Genomic DNA, 17,029 nt, shown 5'->3' on the forward strand with positions numbered 1-17,029 from the left:
CCACTAAACTCAGCTGGTGTTTAATTTTTTGACTCTGTTAGAATTTACTAGTTTTGTGACTCTCTAGGATGTACAATTTTTTCTACTAGATTTGCCAGTACAAAAACCTAAATGATGTCTCCCTAGTGTGAGAAGCTGAAAGAGTAAATAAGATCCAAAATGTACTATTAATAGATATAGTGAAATGGGAAGAAATTGTTCAAAAGGAAAGAAAAACTGGGATGGAAGAAAGGAGAAAAGAAGGAAGGGAAAAGCAAAAATATATATATATTAATACCCACACACATACACACATACAAGATAAGACAGTTAAACTACTAATTTCTTTTAATTGATTGAAAAGGAAGGTTTGTGCAATATTGTATGGACAATTAAATGTCTATATTTGTACTCTGAGTAATTTAAAGATAACTATGCAAAGTATTAATCACTGTTTCTCTATTATCTTATTTTGAAATTTTTTCTCATTAATATAAAATTTTAAAGTGTGAAATAAACTTAATGATTCACTTTTCCTACTGCTTGAACAGTTATTCTTCAACATTAAACTCTCTTGAATTATAGCATTTATTTCTAGATACCTATTATATTCTACTGAAATAATTTTGAGTCTCCAAATACCCATATGCTTTGCTTCACCAACCCAACTCTAGACCCTGTTAACGCAAGTGTTTCTTCTGCTGAGTACAGGTAATAACGAACTCGTTCCTGATCTTCTGGGGATATGATGTTTGCCATAAATTGTGTTATAACATAGACTGCTTTAAAGATAGGATTTCAATTTATAAACAATTTGTATTTACATTTCCTGTTTTAGGGAGCTTTCACGGAAAGACTGCTTAGAAATTTACCATCTAGTCATGGGAAAAATAATAATTCCCTTCTACATAATAGAAGGGAAAAGAATAGGAAACCTGAATTTGATTAAGCAGCAATTCTATGCAATGAATAATCTAAAGTCTACTTTATTACAACTACCTCTTTTCTGTGGAAGAGCAGGAAAAGTATACATGAATGAATTCTTGATAATAAATAATTCTTTAGGAAGTATTTTCTAAGTATGTTCAAAATCTATAAGCTAGTAAGTAGCAACTCTGGTAGTTTTTAGTATGGTCTCTAATGTAGAAATTCTTCAATTATTTTTTAAAATTATTTTATTACATTATTTTAAATATTTTAAATCAAAAGGGAATTTTTGGAACACTGAACAACAATAGTTGTACTTTTCTGTTGCCTTAGGAAAAAAATCTCTGATCAACTGATTTAGAATTTTCTTTTATTAATGGTAAACATATATATTAAAAAAGTAGTGATATTTATAGGTATATTAATAGGTCTCCTAACAGTATCTGTTGTACATGAGGATTAGAGATCATCTATAATTCAGACTTCTCATCATATACTGTTACAATATTAATAATCAACAATCAAAAGTTGTGAAGACAGAGGAACATTACTGACCACACTGAAAACTCAACATTAGTACTGAGAATGGAGATTTCTCAAGGGGGAAAAAAAGATTAACTAACACATTACCAAAAGCAAACAAACCCTAAAAAACAAGCTCAAGTCTTGAAACTACTTGACTCAGTCTTTTTGAGAAAGGGTCTCACTATGCAGTTCAGGCAGGCCTTGAGCTTACTTTGTAGCTCAGGCTGGTCTTGAACTTGTAGCGATCTTTCTGCCTCAGCCTCCCTAGCCTCCCTAGCACTGGGACTACAGGCATAAGCCACTACACCCATCAACTATTTGATTCTTAATAAGCTCTTAGAATTAAGTGCCATTAATGTTTCGTAGATGGGTTGAACTGTCAAATCTAACAACATTAATTTGTTCTAGTTAAGAAATACATTTCCTGTCTGCCAGCAAGTTTTGGCATTAATAATGTTATTCCCATTGTTGCTTAAAATGGATACTTGCATTTGCAGGGCCTCTGAGTATAAAATGACAACAGTTTTCAATAGTTAGTCCTTCTGAAAAAGACCAATAGCAGTATGACAGTAAAACTGACTCACCACTGTCCTCTGTTTGTTGGGCAGGAAGACTCTAACAATAGGTTTTTGTGGTGATTTGGGGTTGCTCCGTGACACATCTGTAGGATTTTGAAAAACTGAAAGAGATGAAGGTAGTACTGAAAGGCTAGAAGAAGAAGAAGATGTAACGGTGTCCAGTGATGCAGAGCTAGAAACAGAAAAATCAGTTCCATTCCCGAGGGATTCCAGTAACTGCTGTTCTCTTTGTTGGAGGGCATCTAGTTTGCTGGTGTATTCTTCATAGGCCTGTAAAATAAAGTAGATTAACATTGAAACTTGACTTTCTCCTGGCCTTAACAAAACAGAATATAAAATTTCAGTCTTTGATTGTAGTTTTTTATAATCTAGCTGGGAAGGTTTTAAGTGAGATACTATAAAATGCTGAAAATACCATTATTAAATACTTATACTTTAAATGGAAAAATTACAAGACAATATTACATTCCACTGAGACACCTTGTTTACATATATGATGTCTAGATGGTCCAAAAATATTAATTTTAAAAGCATAGGATTTTCCAATTTTCTGATCCAATAATAATTTACCAAACCACATGTCTAGCACAAGATAAAATATTATACTATATCAAGAATCAGTATCTCTTTTTCTATGAAATATCACTTTCCAGAAAAGTTATAGGAATAAAACTAGCATGGCAATGCACTCTTGTAACCCTAGCATTCAGGGGGCTAAAGCAAGAAGATCTTGAGTCTGATGCTACCTAGGAAGTTCTAGGATGGTCCTGATTACAGTGCAAGAACCTGTTAAAAATTTTTTTATAAGCATATGAAGTTCTCTCTATCAGAACATTAAAAGAGGCTAAAAAGGAAATTAGGAGAGGTCTTGTCAAAATACAAGACTGAGGTCCACAGCGTCAGATTTCACTGTTAGCACTAAAAACTCCTTAAGGATTTAGAAGATGTTTTAACTGCCACCTTCTTTCAGAAATAGCTATCAGTTGCTTTATTCTTTAAAAACAAAAAACTGACTTTATCCTTCTTACTATAGATCTGCTTAAAGAATAAGGACTGCATTTTAAAATGTGGCTTTCACTCTGCAAGCATGAAATTCTAGAGCTACTATACACCAGAACATCCTCAGAGAAGTTTCATTTGACTAGGGTATATGGTCAAATGACCATCTAAGATACTGAACACTAAATGAACAGAATGATGCTGAACATACAAAGACGGAATATGCGGAACGTGTCTAAAGCTCTTTAAGACAGTGCCAATTCCTGCATTCATGGTCCACTCTGCTCCTTACCATCTTAAACCGATGTACTACTACACATGTTATTGTAAGGCTACAGTAAAAAAAAAATCACAGAGTTTAATGTGGCATTTCCTGTCTGCCAGCAAGTTTACAATTAGGCCATGGAGAAGCAGAGATCTGTATTGTAATTAGCACAGTGTGAGTATTTATCACACAGGAGAGATAAGCAGCATTTATGGTATCAGGAGGACAGGGAAGGGGATGAGAAACGTTAGTACTCAGGTAGAGGAAAATGAGAGGAGAACCCTTCTTCACACAAGAGTATTCTACAACAAAATAAGGAGATAGGAACATATATCTAAGACATGGCGCAAAAACTATAGGCTGATACAGCCAAATGTATATAATACATGGACAGTAAGGAATCAAGATGTGCTTGTAAGATTTAAATGAAGAACATCTGATACATAGTGGAACAAGATTGAAATGGAGATAAGAGAACAGGTTGAGAATGGATATTCCATACTATGAAGTGCAGACTTTATTCTGCAAGCAAAGGAGAATTATCAAAGTTAGAGATGAATGAAAGAGAAATCTCATTTCAGTAAAGATCACAGAACTCTGATATGCCATATCTTCCCACATTAAGGAAGCACAAAGGAAAATAATAAAATGAACTACTGAGGTAAGGGACCTAAACTGCATCAAAATGCCTTTTTCCATCCTTACAATCTACAAATTGTTCTCTAATTTTAAACTTTTGTATCATATTAGCATATTAGGAATAAATAATTTTTTTCTGAGCTATGATTCTGCTTTTGGTTCCAATGGCTAATTAAGGATATCTTTCTCAATACAATTCATTTATCAAGTCTTCAGTCATTCAATACATACATAGAGAGCATACAAATGCCCAACACTGTGTAGAGCTCTGACTTAAAAAAGACTAACTCATTTTTTACTCTTTGAAGGTTACAAATATTTAGTCTAGGAAAAAACAGATTCCTGCTTGCATAAATCAAATATTCTTATTTCTGTTCATTTGGTCAATTACATTTATTATGTAAAATTAGTTTCAGGAAAGGAAGTCAATGGAAACAACAAATTCCTAAATGCTTTCTTATCCAATCTTAGCTTTAATTTTTTTAATATATTGATTCCTCCATTTTGGATTATTACAATTTCACTGCATTTATCAATGCTCTTCCTTCTGTTAAGTACAAAACGGCACGCTCATTCTCCTCACTCTCACAGCTGCAGACCACCAAGGTGCTTGTTCATTCATCTCGCCTCCTTATTCTTGCTCCATTGCCCTGTGAACTCTGACTATTCTTCTAATACTCCTGCCTTAGGGTACAAACCTTATTCTAAGGGGACTTATTTCCATGCTCTCTATGTACCCTCAAGACACATAACACCATCTTTACAGTCTGCAACTTTTCATATCCCTGCAGACACACACTTACTCCATCTTGTTAAATATACATTTCAGGGTCATATCAATCTACTCAGGTCAGCTTTAGCTCCTGAGTTTTTCTGATTTGGGCCGTCTTCATCTTCCTTCCTACACTCTATGGCTTATCACTTCAATGATGCTCTAAAATTTAGGATTCTCTGGCAAGTATTTTTTTTCTTTTCCTTTTTTTGGAGACAGGGTCTTACTGTATTATGCAGTGCAGGCTGGCCTTGAACTTGATCTTCCTGTAGCCTCCCTGGGATTTAGGAGGCATGTGCCACCACTCCCAGCTTCTAACTACTTCTCCTTCTTTTACAAATATGTTCACTTATTCTACATTACAGAAACAGACACAGACACAGACACAACACATTCCTCAGGCTACCGAACAATGCTAGAGAAAATTTAAAAAACACCCAAAAAACAAAAAACAAAACTAGATCAGTTAGTTTCATTATCAATTCATGGAACTTATCTGGTACTTTACAATGGTGTGTAAAATATTTTACTTATGTTAAACAATATAACATGTTCTCTTTACAATACTTAATTCTAACTTTTTCCGTTTTTCTCTGGGTCCCAACTTCAGCCTTCAAACCTCACGCTAAAAATAATTACTTTAACTTTATCCTAAAAGCTACAATTTTTTTATTACCTCAGCCTTCCAAAGTATGACACCAGTTAAAAGGTGGTTGAACTGCATGATGAATGTAACCATGTACTGTAAATATGTACTAATTAAATTTTTAAAATTAAAAAGCACTAGTAAATCTTTTTGTGGTTGCTATTATTGTTACTAGATTATTTGACTGAGTTCTTGACATGATTCTCCTGACCTATAAACTAGTGAAGATCATAGACTGTGTCTATATTTTTAATGAAAAAAAGAGACTCTAAGAAGATTTAATAACATTAAATGACAATATTCCCCAAATTGTTATCAAAAATCCCAGTTTGCTTGTTTCTATAGCAACCAACAAAGTGATCTTGAAATTCATAGGGCAATACAAAGGACTCAGAATAAATAAAACAATTTTGAAAGAATTAAATTGAAGCAAGTAAATTTCTTGTCTCAAAAGTTACTAAAAGTTAAAATAGTCAAGACAGTATAGTATTGGAATAAGGATACTCATCTATGACAAGAGAATTGAGAATCCATGTATTTGTGGTCAACTGACTTTCAGCAATGGTGTCAAGACAAGTTAAGGTGGGGGAAATGGTCTTTTCAACAAATGACATTGATCTAATAGGATAGTCACAAGCAACACAATGAAGTTAAACTATTACCTAAGATTGTACTCACATTTAATCAAAATGAAGCACACTCTCTCAAAATATAGAAACTGAAACTATAAAACTATAAGAAAATATGAACTCATATCTCAACAACAGAAATGCATATCAACTGATTTTAAAACAGGCACAAGGGCTGGGGATCTAGCTCAGTGGCTCAAGTGCTTGCCTGGTAGGCACAAGGTTATAAATTCGATACTCCATACCACACACACAAAAAAGGCACAAGAGTTGAAAGGTGTTTAAAAAAAAAAACACACACAGATGACTAATTACATGGCTTCCTTGTATCACTGATCATAAAAACTAAAAACCAAACTGAGATATCAATACACTCTCCACTAGGATAGTTGTAATCAAAACAAAATGGAAAATAACAAGCGTTGATGAGGACATAAATTAGAATACACATTGCTGGTGGGAATGTAAAATAATACAAAGATTAAGCAGTTCCTCAAAATGTAAGAATTATCACAGAACTCTGCAATTCTGTACCTAAGCACACAACTGAGAGAACTGACAACCATGTTTACAAAAACCTAAACGTGTGACTTCCAGGAGAACATGGCGGACAGATAGCAGCAGCTAGGAGGCTCTCTGAAAGACTCAGCTTAGAATTCAGGAATGGTGCTGAGTAAGGAATCATAAGCAGGAGGAGATATGCCCCGGTGACCCAAGAACAAACTGGGCTGAGAGAAACCAACTTGGAATGCAATCCTGGTGCTATAACAGGAACAGAAAAGCCTCAGTGTGGAAGCTGGAGCCTGCGCCATTGGAAGCTGCGATTTGCGTTTCCCGCTGCGTGGCTGCATCTACATCGGCTCGGCAGGGAGAGAGACGCGCGGAAGCTCTGAGAACGGGAATCGGCGAACAGAGTTAAAAACAGGACGGGCGGGGAGCTGTTCATTGACTTGCGGTGAGGTGAGTGAGAGAAACTGACACTCTTCCACAGTTTAAGAGACTCCAGCGGAGGACATTCTGGGACTGGGCAGACTTGCGGGAGCGGGGCGCTGCAGCGACTTCAGTCACGTATCCCCCTCTCAAGCGGGATTGGTGAGAAGTGCCTGGCCTACATGATGCTGCTGGCTGAGACGCAGTAGGCTAGCACAACCCAGATCGCAGAGCCTGAGGATGGCCTGGAGGGGCGGGCCCCCCGTAGGCTGCCTGGTCTGCAACTTCCTGGTGTGCTGCGGTGGGTGGGAACACCTAGCAATTCCATCAGGCTGTGGCTGACAGGGAGGGAAGCTGGGCCTCCTATATAAGCTTGCATATATAAGGAACAGAGAATATGGGAAGAGACAGCAACAAGAAAGGCCCTTCGGCACCCAATCATGAGAAACAGGCAATAGCGGTCACCGCACCAATAGACATAAAGCGCCATATAGAGAGCCTCATAGATGAGTTCAGGAATGAAGTTATTAATGACCTGAAGCTAGAAATAAGCAGAATAGTTAGAGAAATGCTAAGCACCACCCAAGAAAAAACAGATGGTGGAATGGAAGAACAGAAAAAGAGAGGAGAAGTGTTTGATGGAGAAAATAGAGAAAGCATAGAATACGTGAAGCAGGTTCAAAGGGACTACCAAGAAACTAAGAAGTCTATCGAAAACTGGCATAACAGCTTGAAAGAAACTAAGGACAGATTATCTGAACTGGAGGGCAGATTTGTAATATGGGAGAATGAAATGAAAAACTTCTTAAAAGTAACAAACAAACAAACAGCAATAATACAAAGACTAGAAGATGATAAGAGGATCCATAACTTAAGAACATAAAAGAAGAAGCAGGGACACAAACAAGTGAACTACAAAAGCTACTCACAGAAATAATCCAGGAGAATTTTCCTAATTTAGCAAAAGGTAAAGATACTCAGTTGTATAAAGCATACAGGACCCCAGCTACCTACAACCCAAACAGAGCAACACCCAGGCATATAATAATAAAAATTCCAGAAATTCAATACAAGAACAGAATATTAAAAGCTGTCAGAGACAAGAAACAGACCACTTACAAGGGAACACCCATCAGAATTACAGCAGATTTCTCTGCACAAACCATCAAATCACAAAGAGCATGGGGGGAAATAATTCAAGCTTTGAAAGATAATAATCTCCAGCCAAGATTGAGATATCCTGCACAACTATCCCTGGAAATTGATGGATAAACAAGGTGCTTCCAGGATAAAGAGGAACTGGGGGAATATGCAACCACCAATTCAACTCTACAGAGAGTATTGCAGGATATTCTAAAAAAAGAAAAATAACAAAGAATCCATAAATAGTGGCGGGGAGGCCACAACGAATGGAGCAGAGAACAAAATGAAGAAGACAAACTGACAGCTACTGACAGAAAAAGAGCTCAACAGAAATGAGGCAGAGAAGATTGGATGATAGGGACAGCTATTTTGGAGAAAATGACGTCTTAATAGGTAATACTGATTTAGTATCATCTTGTTTTGAAGTCTCATCAAGCTTTTGTTCTTCTGTCTCCATTGGTCTAAACAGGTTGTATCTTATTGGATTTTATTATGTATGATAGTATAAGCAAAAACTTTTAAAGACAAGGAGATTATACAGAAACCATTGTTCATTTTCTGTTAGTTGATTCTAAATACCCTGTAATGCTGTCATTCTCTTAGATGGTTTTACATTGTTTTGATATATTTGATGCTACAGTATACAAAGTTATACTCAAAGATTTCAAAGAAAGAGACAATATGGTAACTACTTTTAGGTCAGGATTATCTGGTGGTGAAACACTATTCTGCTTAAATGGTTATGTTTTGATCTTCGCTGTTTTGCTGTTATGCCCTCTTTTATCTCAATCTCCACTTCATTATTTACTTTTTTATTTTTATCCTTTTAATTAAGGGAAAAATAAATAAATAGCAGGATATATTATAGTAACCCACTTTGACTTTCCATTATCTTGATTTAAAGCCCTGTATTACTCTCACCATCTTGTTTTTGACTGATGTCCCCCTATTCTGTTTTGCTGGATAGTACCAGGTTCGAAAGTTTAGGCAACAGCTGTGAAGATAGTGAGATTCATTATGACGCCCATTCTCGTTGACTATTATCTACTTTTGAAGACCTATAATGTCTCCAATGTTTTGGTTTTGTCGTTTTTTTTTTTTTTAATTTTATTTAAGGAGAAAAGAAAAAAAAAGGAGAGAAAGGGTACAAGTTATACAGATTTACAGAAAAAAAAATGAACAGTAGGAAATCACTAGCTAATGGATTACATATTGTCATCTTAGAAATAAGTGTTCAGGTCACAAAATTAAAGCTTGTAAAGTGGACATTCCAACAATGATACTGCAAACAGTTCTGTTCAATGATCCAATAAAACTCTGTGATATCATTTTCTATCTTATACACTTAAATATACATGCATATATAGTTTAGAGCACTTTCTTTTCCTCTCTTTTGTACAATGACTATTACACATTTTGGGTTTCATTGCTCCCACGGTTCTTACTACTTTTTTGGAAGAGAGTAAAACCAAATGTGACATAACAGAACAGAATCGGTCAAGTCAAAAGGGTGGACATAATAGATAATGTGAAAACATAATACAAGGTGATCAACAATGGTTACCATAATGCCTCCCACTATCTCTAATAGAATTGCCTATATCATTAGTTATAATACAATTGAACAAAACAGTAAAGAATAAAACTGACAAAACCAAAACATTGGAGACATTGTAGGTCTTCAAAAGTAGATAATAGTCAACGAGAATGGGCGTTATAATGAATCTCATTATCTTCACAGCTGATGCCTAAACTTTCGAACCTGGTACTATCCAGCAAAACAGAATAGGGGAACATCAGTCAAAAACAAGATGGTGAGAGTAATACAGGGCTTTAAATCAAGATAATGGAAAGTCAAAGTGGGTTACTATAATATATCCTGCTATTTTTTTTCCTTTAATTAAAAGGATAAAAATAAAAAAGTAAATAATGGAGTGGAGATTGAGATAAAAGAGGGCATAACAGCGAAACAGCTCAGATCAAAACATAACCATTTAAGCAGAATAGTGTTTCACCACCAGATAATCCTGACCTAAAAGTAGTTACCATATTGTCTCTTTCCTTGAAATCCTTCAGTAAAACTTCGTATACTGTAGCATTAAGTATATCAAAACAATGTAAAACCATTTAAGAGAATGACAGCATTACAGAGTATTTAGAATCGACTAACAGAAAATGAACAATGGTTTCTGTATAATCTCCTTGTCTTTAAAAGTTTTTGCTTATACTATCGTATATAATAAAATCCAATAAGATACAACCTATTTAGACCATTGGAGACAGAAGAACAAAAGCTAGATGAGACTTCAAAACAAGATGATACTAAATCAGTATTACCTATTAAGACGTCATTTTCTCCAAAATAGCTGTCCCTATCATCCAATCTTCTCTGCCTCATTTCTGTTGAGCTCTTTTTCTGTCAGTAGCTGTCAGTTTGTCTTCTTCATTTTGTTCTCTGCTCCATTCGTTGTGGCCTCCCCGCCACTATTTATGGATTCTTTGTTATTTTTCTTTTTTTAGAATATCCTGCAATACTCTCTGTAGAGTTGAATTGGTGGTTGCATATTCCCCCAGTTCCTCTTTATCCTGGAAGCACCTTGTTTTTCCATCAATTTCCAGGGATAGTTGTGCAGGATATCTCAATCTTGGCTGGAGATTATTATCTTTCAAAGCTTGAATTATTTCTCCCCATGCTCTTTGTGATTTGATGGTTTGTGCAGAGAAATCTGCTGTAATTCTGATGGGTGTTCCCTTGTAAGTGGTCTGTTTCTTGTCTCTGACAGCTTTTAATATTCTGTTCTTGTATTGAATTTCTGGAATTTTTATTATTATATGCCTGGGTGTTGCTCTGTTTGGGTTGTAGGTAGCTGGGGTCCTGTATGCTTTATACAACTGAGTATCTTTACCTTTTGCTAAATTAGGAAAATTCTCCTGGATTATTTCTGTGAGTAGCTTTTGTAGTTCACTTGTTTGTGTCCCTACTTCTTCTTTTATGTTCTTAATCCTTAAGTTATGGATCCTCTTATCATCTTCTTGTCTTTGTATTATTGCTGTTTGTTTCTTTGTTATTTTTAAGAAGTTTTTCATTTCATTCTCCCATATTACAAGTCTGCCCTCCAGTTCAGATAGTCTGTCCTTAGTTTATTTCAAGCTGTTATGCCAGTCTTCGATAGACTTCTTAGTTTCTTGGTAGTCCCTTTGAACCTGCTTCATGTATTCTATGCTTTCTCTGTTTTCTCCATCAAACAATTCTCCCCTCTTTTTCTGTTCTTCCATTCCACCATCTGTTTTTTCTTGGGTGGTGCTTAGCATTTCTCTAACTATTCTGCATACTTCTAGCTTCAGGTCATTGATAAATTCATTCCTGAATTGATCTATGAGGCTCTCTATATGGCGCTTTATGTCTATTGGTGCGGTGTCTGCTATTGCCTGTTTCTCAGAATTGGGGGCCAAGGAGCCTTTCTTGTTGCTGCCTCTTCCCACATTCTCTGTTCCTTATATATGCAAGCTTATATAGGAGACCCAGCTTCTCTCCCTGTCAGCCACAGCCTGATCGAATTGCGCCGGCTAGGTGTTCCCGCCCACTGCAGAGCACCAGGGAGTTAGGGACCAGGCAGCCTACGTGGGGCCTGCCCCTCCCGGTCACCCTCAGGCTCTGGGATCGGGGTTGAGCCAGCCTACCGGGTCCGCTAGCAGCGTCACGCAGGCCAGGCACTTTTCACCAATCCCGCCTGAGAGGGGGATGTGTGGCTGGAGTCGCCACCGCGCCCTTCTCCCGCAGGACTGCCCGGGACCAGAAAGTCCTCCGCTGGAGTCAAACTGTGGTAGAGTGTCAGTTTCTCTCACTCACCACAAGTCAGTGCACGCCTCCCTGCCTGTCCTGTTTTCGACTCTGTTCGCAGATTCCCCTTCTCAGAGCTTCTGCGCGTCTCTCTCCTTGCCGAGCCGCTGTAGAGGCAGTCGCCGAGCGGCGGGAAACCCAAATCGCGGCTTCCAATGGCGCGGGGTCCAGCTTCCACACTGAGGCTTTTCTGTTCCTGTTTTAGCACCAGGACTGCATTCCAAGTTGGTTTCTCTCAGCCCAGTTCGTTCCTGAGTCAGCAGAGCATATCTCCCCCTGCTTATGTCTCCTTACTCCGCACCCTTCCTGACTTCTGAACCAAGTCTTTCAGAGAGCCTCCGTAGTATCTGTTATCTGTCCGCCATGTTCTCCCGGAAGTCCCGGTTTTGTTCTTTACTGTTTTGTTCAATTTTATTATAACTGATGATATAGGCAATTCTATTAGAGATAGCAGGAGGCATTATGGTAACCATTGTTGATCACCTTGTATTATGGTTTTACATTATCTATTATGTCCACCCTTTTGATTTGATTGACTCTGTTCTGTTATGTCACATTTGGTTCTACTCCCTTCCAAAAAAGTAATAAGAACTGTGGGAGCAACAAAACCCAAAATGTGTAATTGTCATTGTACAAAAGAGAGGAAAAGAAAGTGCTCTAAACGATATAACTGCATGTATATTTAAGTGTATAAGATAGATAATGATATCACTGAGTTTTGTTGGATCATTGAACAGAACTGTTTGCAGTCTCACTGTTGGAGTGTCCACTTTACAAGCTTTAATTTTGTGACTTGAACACTTATTTCTAAGATGACAATATGTAATCCATTAACTAGTGATTTCCTACTGTTTATTTTTTTGTGTAAATCTGTATAACTTGTACCCTTTCTCTGCTTTTTTCTCCTTAAATAAAATAAAAAAAAAGATTATCAAAACATTCTGAAAACAACTCAACACATTAAGCATAAAACTAAAAAAAAAAAAAAAAAAAAAAAACAAAAAAAAACCCTATACATGTATTTTTACTATAGAATTACTAATAATATCCAAAAGATATAAATGGCCCAAATATTCACCAGTTGATAACTGGATAAACACATTTTTTAATTTTTTATTTTACTGGTACATTTCAGATATAATGATCACATTCATCATAGGGAGTTTATACCTATACATAATATATCTTTGCTTCTCTTTTTCCCATTCCCTCCCTCTCTCTTTAGTTCCCCTTCCTCCCTTATTTACAAAACCTTTGTCTCCATTTTTTCCTTCTGTATTTTTCTTGTCCCTTTCTTCCTTCCCCCTCTACCTCTTGTTCCCCTTCTCATTTGAACATCATCTTCCTATTTCCCAATATGTATTATACATTTTGGTCCTTAACTATGTGATATTTAAACATGTGTGTCCAATTTATTTAAGAATATAGTCTCAAGGTACATCCATCTAGCTAGAAATGTCTCAAGCTTATCCTTCTTTAAGGCAGAGTACTACTCCACTGCATAAAAAAACCATCATAGGGTAATGATCATTTCGGCCGTTATCAAGATTTGGCTGTTATAAATTGTGCCACTATAAACATTTATTGCTATAGTTTGAGGCTTTTAACTCTAAGGAAGATAGCAAGAAGGGGAATAGCTGGATGGAACACCTAGTCTTAGTTTTATGCACACTGATTTCCACAGTGATTGCACCAGTCTACATTTCCACTCTTTTTTCCCCAGAGCCCTGCAAGCATTAAACAAAATGTTTCATTCACATGATGAAATATATACTCATAAAGAAAAACAAAGTACTGATATGTACTATGACATGGATAAACTTTGAAGGCATTATGCTAATAGGTACAGGCAGAGTTCATGAACAAAACACAGATCACATGAAAAATACTTCAAAGAATCAACTAGGATCTTATTTAATTAAAAACTTTTGCACATCAAAAGAAATCATCAAGAGAGTAAAAAGCCAACCCAGAGTGAGAAAAATGTAGCTAGTTTTACCTCAAAGGACTTATATCAAGAACACAAAGAATTGAAAAAAGTCAAACTCCCCAAATTCAAAGACCTAATCCAAAAATGGGCATGAGATGCAAACATACATTTCAGATGAAGAAATACAAATGGCAAATAAATACATGAAAAAACACTAATTATCATTCATCATTCAAGAATGCAAACTAAAACAACACTGAGATTCCGTTTCACTCCAGAAAGAATGGCTATCATCAAGAAATCAATCAACAATAAATGCTGGAGGGGGTATGGTGAAAAAAGAACCCTTCTCCACTCTGTAGGAGTGCAGAATGGTGCAACCACTGTGGAAATCAGCATGGAGATTCCTCAAAAAACTAGGATTACAGGTCCCATCCAACCCAGCTGTTCCCCTTCTGGGTATCCTTCCTGGAAGAATTAAAAACATCACAGTGATTTATGTGCACCCATGTTTATAGCAGTATAATTTGTAATAGCTAAAATCTTGGAAACAATCCAAATGCCCATCAACCAAGGAATGGATAAAAAAAGATACTGTCTTTTTATACAGTCGAGTACTACTCAGCCATGAAGGATAAAAATGAGACTTTTATAGGTAAATAAAATGCAACTAGAGACCATACTCATAAGTGAAATAAATCAGATCCACATGTATAAACATCAGATTGTGTTCCTGGTGAGAAACCGAAAGAGTAAGTAAGATCTAAAATGGACAACAGATATTGTGAAATGGGAAGAAACTGTTCAAAAGGAAAAAGAAACCAGTATGAGGAAAGAGGAAAGGAAGAGAAGGGAAAAGAAGAAAAAAACTAAAATAGTTATACTAGTAGTTTCTCTTAGCTCACTGAAAAGAAAGGTTTGTGATAATATCTTCTGGAGGATTTTTATGCCCCTTTTTGGTACTCTGAGTAACTTTAAAGACAACAGTACTCACTGTACTAACTACTATTCCTCTGTTATGAAATTTTTACCTTTTTTCCATAAAAAAGCAGCCAGTCAGTCACAAAAGGCCACATAGTATATGATTCCACTTATAAAAAGTGTCTCACAAAGCCAGGCATTGGGGCTCCTGCCTGTAATCCCTGCAGGCAAGAGGATCATAGAGAATTAGAGACTAGCCTGGGCTACAAAGTGAGCTCAAGGTCAGCCTAAAGTGTATAATGAGACCGTGTCTCAAAAGGACCAAAAAAAAAGTGTCTCGCAAGCAAATCCATGGAGATGAAAAGTGGTTTCTCTGAGGTAGAACGAATGAATGCTCTTTGGGGGAGGAGTGATGAAAATATTTTGGAGTTAGAGGTAACGATTACATACACTTTTAGTAAGTTGATCAGATGTGAATTATTTTCAGTTATGAAGGAAAAGAAAAAAATCCAAAGGTCTCCTTAATTTTAAGAAAAAAGTAAAAACTTTTATTTTTTCTAACTTAGCTCATTAAATTTATCCTTACTGATCTGGGCATGGTGGCACGTGCCTATAATCTCAGCCACCTGGAAGACTGAGGCAGGATGACCACAAGTTCTGGGCCAGCCTGGGCACCTTAGTGAAACTCTTGAATCAAACCAAAATTTTAAAAAGGCCTGGTGATGTAGTGTAGTAGTACAGTATGTGCTTGACAAGCACAGGGCCGTGAGTTCAATCCTTACTAACCTTCTCTATATATCATTATTCTTACTTAGCTTAATCTCACAGTATATAATCAAATCTTTTTTTTAGTACCGGGGATTGAAGTCACGACTACGCGCTTACATGGCTTGCGCTTATGCCACTGAGATAAATCCCCAGCTACAATCAAATCTTACCAACTGCTCACACATATATAAATAATTAACTGCTCTGCATTCCACAGGAAGCATCTAGCTTTGAGTGCTCTTTTATTGCACAGTTGTTCAAATGTTTCTGTATTGTCCTGGGCTCTACACTAAGGGTCAAAAAAGCTGCCAAACATTGTAACAATGACTTCATGACTGAGAGCACAGGCTCTGAATTCAAAATATCTGGTTTCACATACTGAGTATATGATTAAACACATGATTATTAAACTTTTTGTGCTTTTGTTTCTTCAGCTAAGAAACAAAAATGATAATAGTAGGTGTAACTCAAAAGGGAAGACTGAAGATTAAATGAGCTACTGTATATTCAGTAAGTACCTGATCCACAGCAAGTACTTAATAAATTTAGGAGCTATTTTGTCTTCATCAGAATGTAGCAGACCCATACATTCTAAGATAATCAGGAATCAACTGTCACAAAATTAGACATGGAGGGTAATTTCAAAAGCATTTTCTCTTTAACTCCACTATACTAGATTAGGTACAGAAAAAGGCATCTACTATTTGAAGAACATTTCACATTGTGTCATGTATACATAGAAAGTATTCTGATTATTTGTTGATGAATGGATACAGGAAAACTGGAGGAAAAGGGAGAAATACATTGACTGAGAAGACCAATTCAAAATTCTTTAGAGCACTGTTGCTCATTTCACTATAGTTATAAAGGGAATCAACAGAATGTTACTTATTGTCTATTAGGAGAAAATCTTGAACAATTTAAAAGTTGATTTTTAAGTAATTGGTAAATGGAAAAAGAAAATGAAGAGGATTTCTGATTGTGATATAATTAATTTCTGTTTTGCTTCCAAGAAGAGGAAAAGCAAAGATAGGTAGTTAACAATTTATTTCCCTGCAGAAACATCAAAAGGATTTTTGCTGAAATACCACAGATGAAATAACTGTAGTACAACATTGTAGTCAGAGTTTTCTAGAAAGCAGATTTAATACAGGACACATAATTTATAAGATTATTTTACATTCACTCTACCAGTCAAATGCAGGAGTGTGCCAGAGATCTGTCCACCACTAGAGACCCAAAGAATCCAGCAGTGGGCCTAGAGATCCACGACAATGTCTCATGCAAGTCTATGTTAAGGATTCTCACTGGGAAGGTCAATGGTGGAAGCTTGAAAGTCTGTGCTAGTGGGATGAAGGATTTGTGCCAGCAGGCTGAGGGACCTGCACTGGAGCCAGGAAGCAATGCTCAAGGTAAGAATCAGAGCTCTGCCAAAGAGAACCACAGCCATCCCCAGTCACAGCGAGGATTCAAGATCCTCTGACAAGAATAAAAGCTGAGTTCGTATCAGGAAAACCAGTGTGACAAGCTTCTCCAG

General features: G+C 36.5%; 1 protein-coding gene across 14 annotated transcripts in view; it reads right to left on the reverse strand.

Moving 5' to 3' along the window:
- The window catches only part of Braf (B-Raf proto-oncogene, serine/threonine kinase), a 199,865-nt gene that overhangs the window by 107,206 nt on the left and 75,630 nt on the right, over positions 1-17,029 (reverse strand). For all 14 annotated transcript variants that reach the window (XR_010048076.1, XM_063250605.1, XM_063250595.1 and 11 more), the window contains one exon: positions 2,016-2,279. Coding sequence is in view for 13 of the 14 variants with exons in the window: in XM_063250605.1 (XP_063106675.1) it covers positions 2,016-2,279 (264 nt within the window). In the remaining variant the exon portion in view is untranslated. The remainder of the gene's footprint in view (positions 1-2,015; positions 2,280-17,029) is intronic.

The sequence above is a fragment of the Cavia porcellus genome, unplaced genomic scaffold, assembly GCF_034190915.1.
Source record: "Cavia porcellus strain 051 isolate PalLab524CR breed Dunkin Hartley unplaced genomic scaffold, mCavPor4.1 scaffold_6, whole genome shotgun sequence".
Taxonomy (NCBI): Eukaryota; Metazoa; Chordata; class Mammalia; order Rodentia; family Caviidae; genus Cavia; species Cavia porcellus.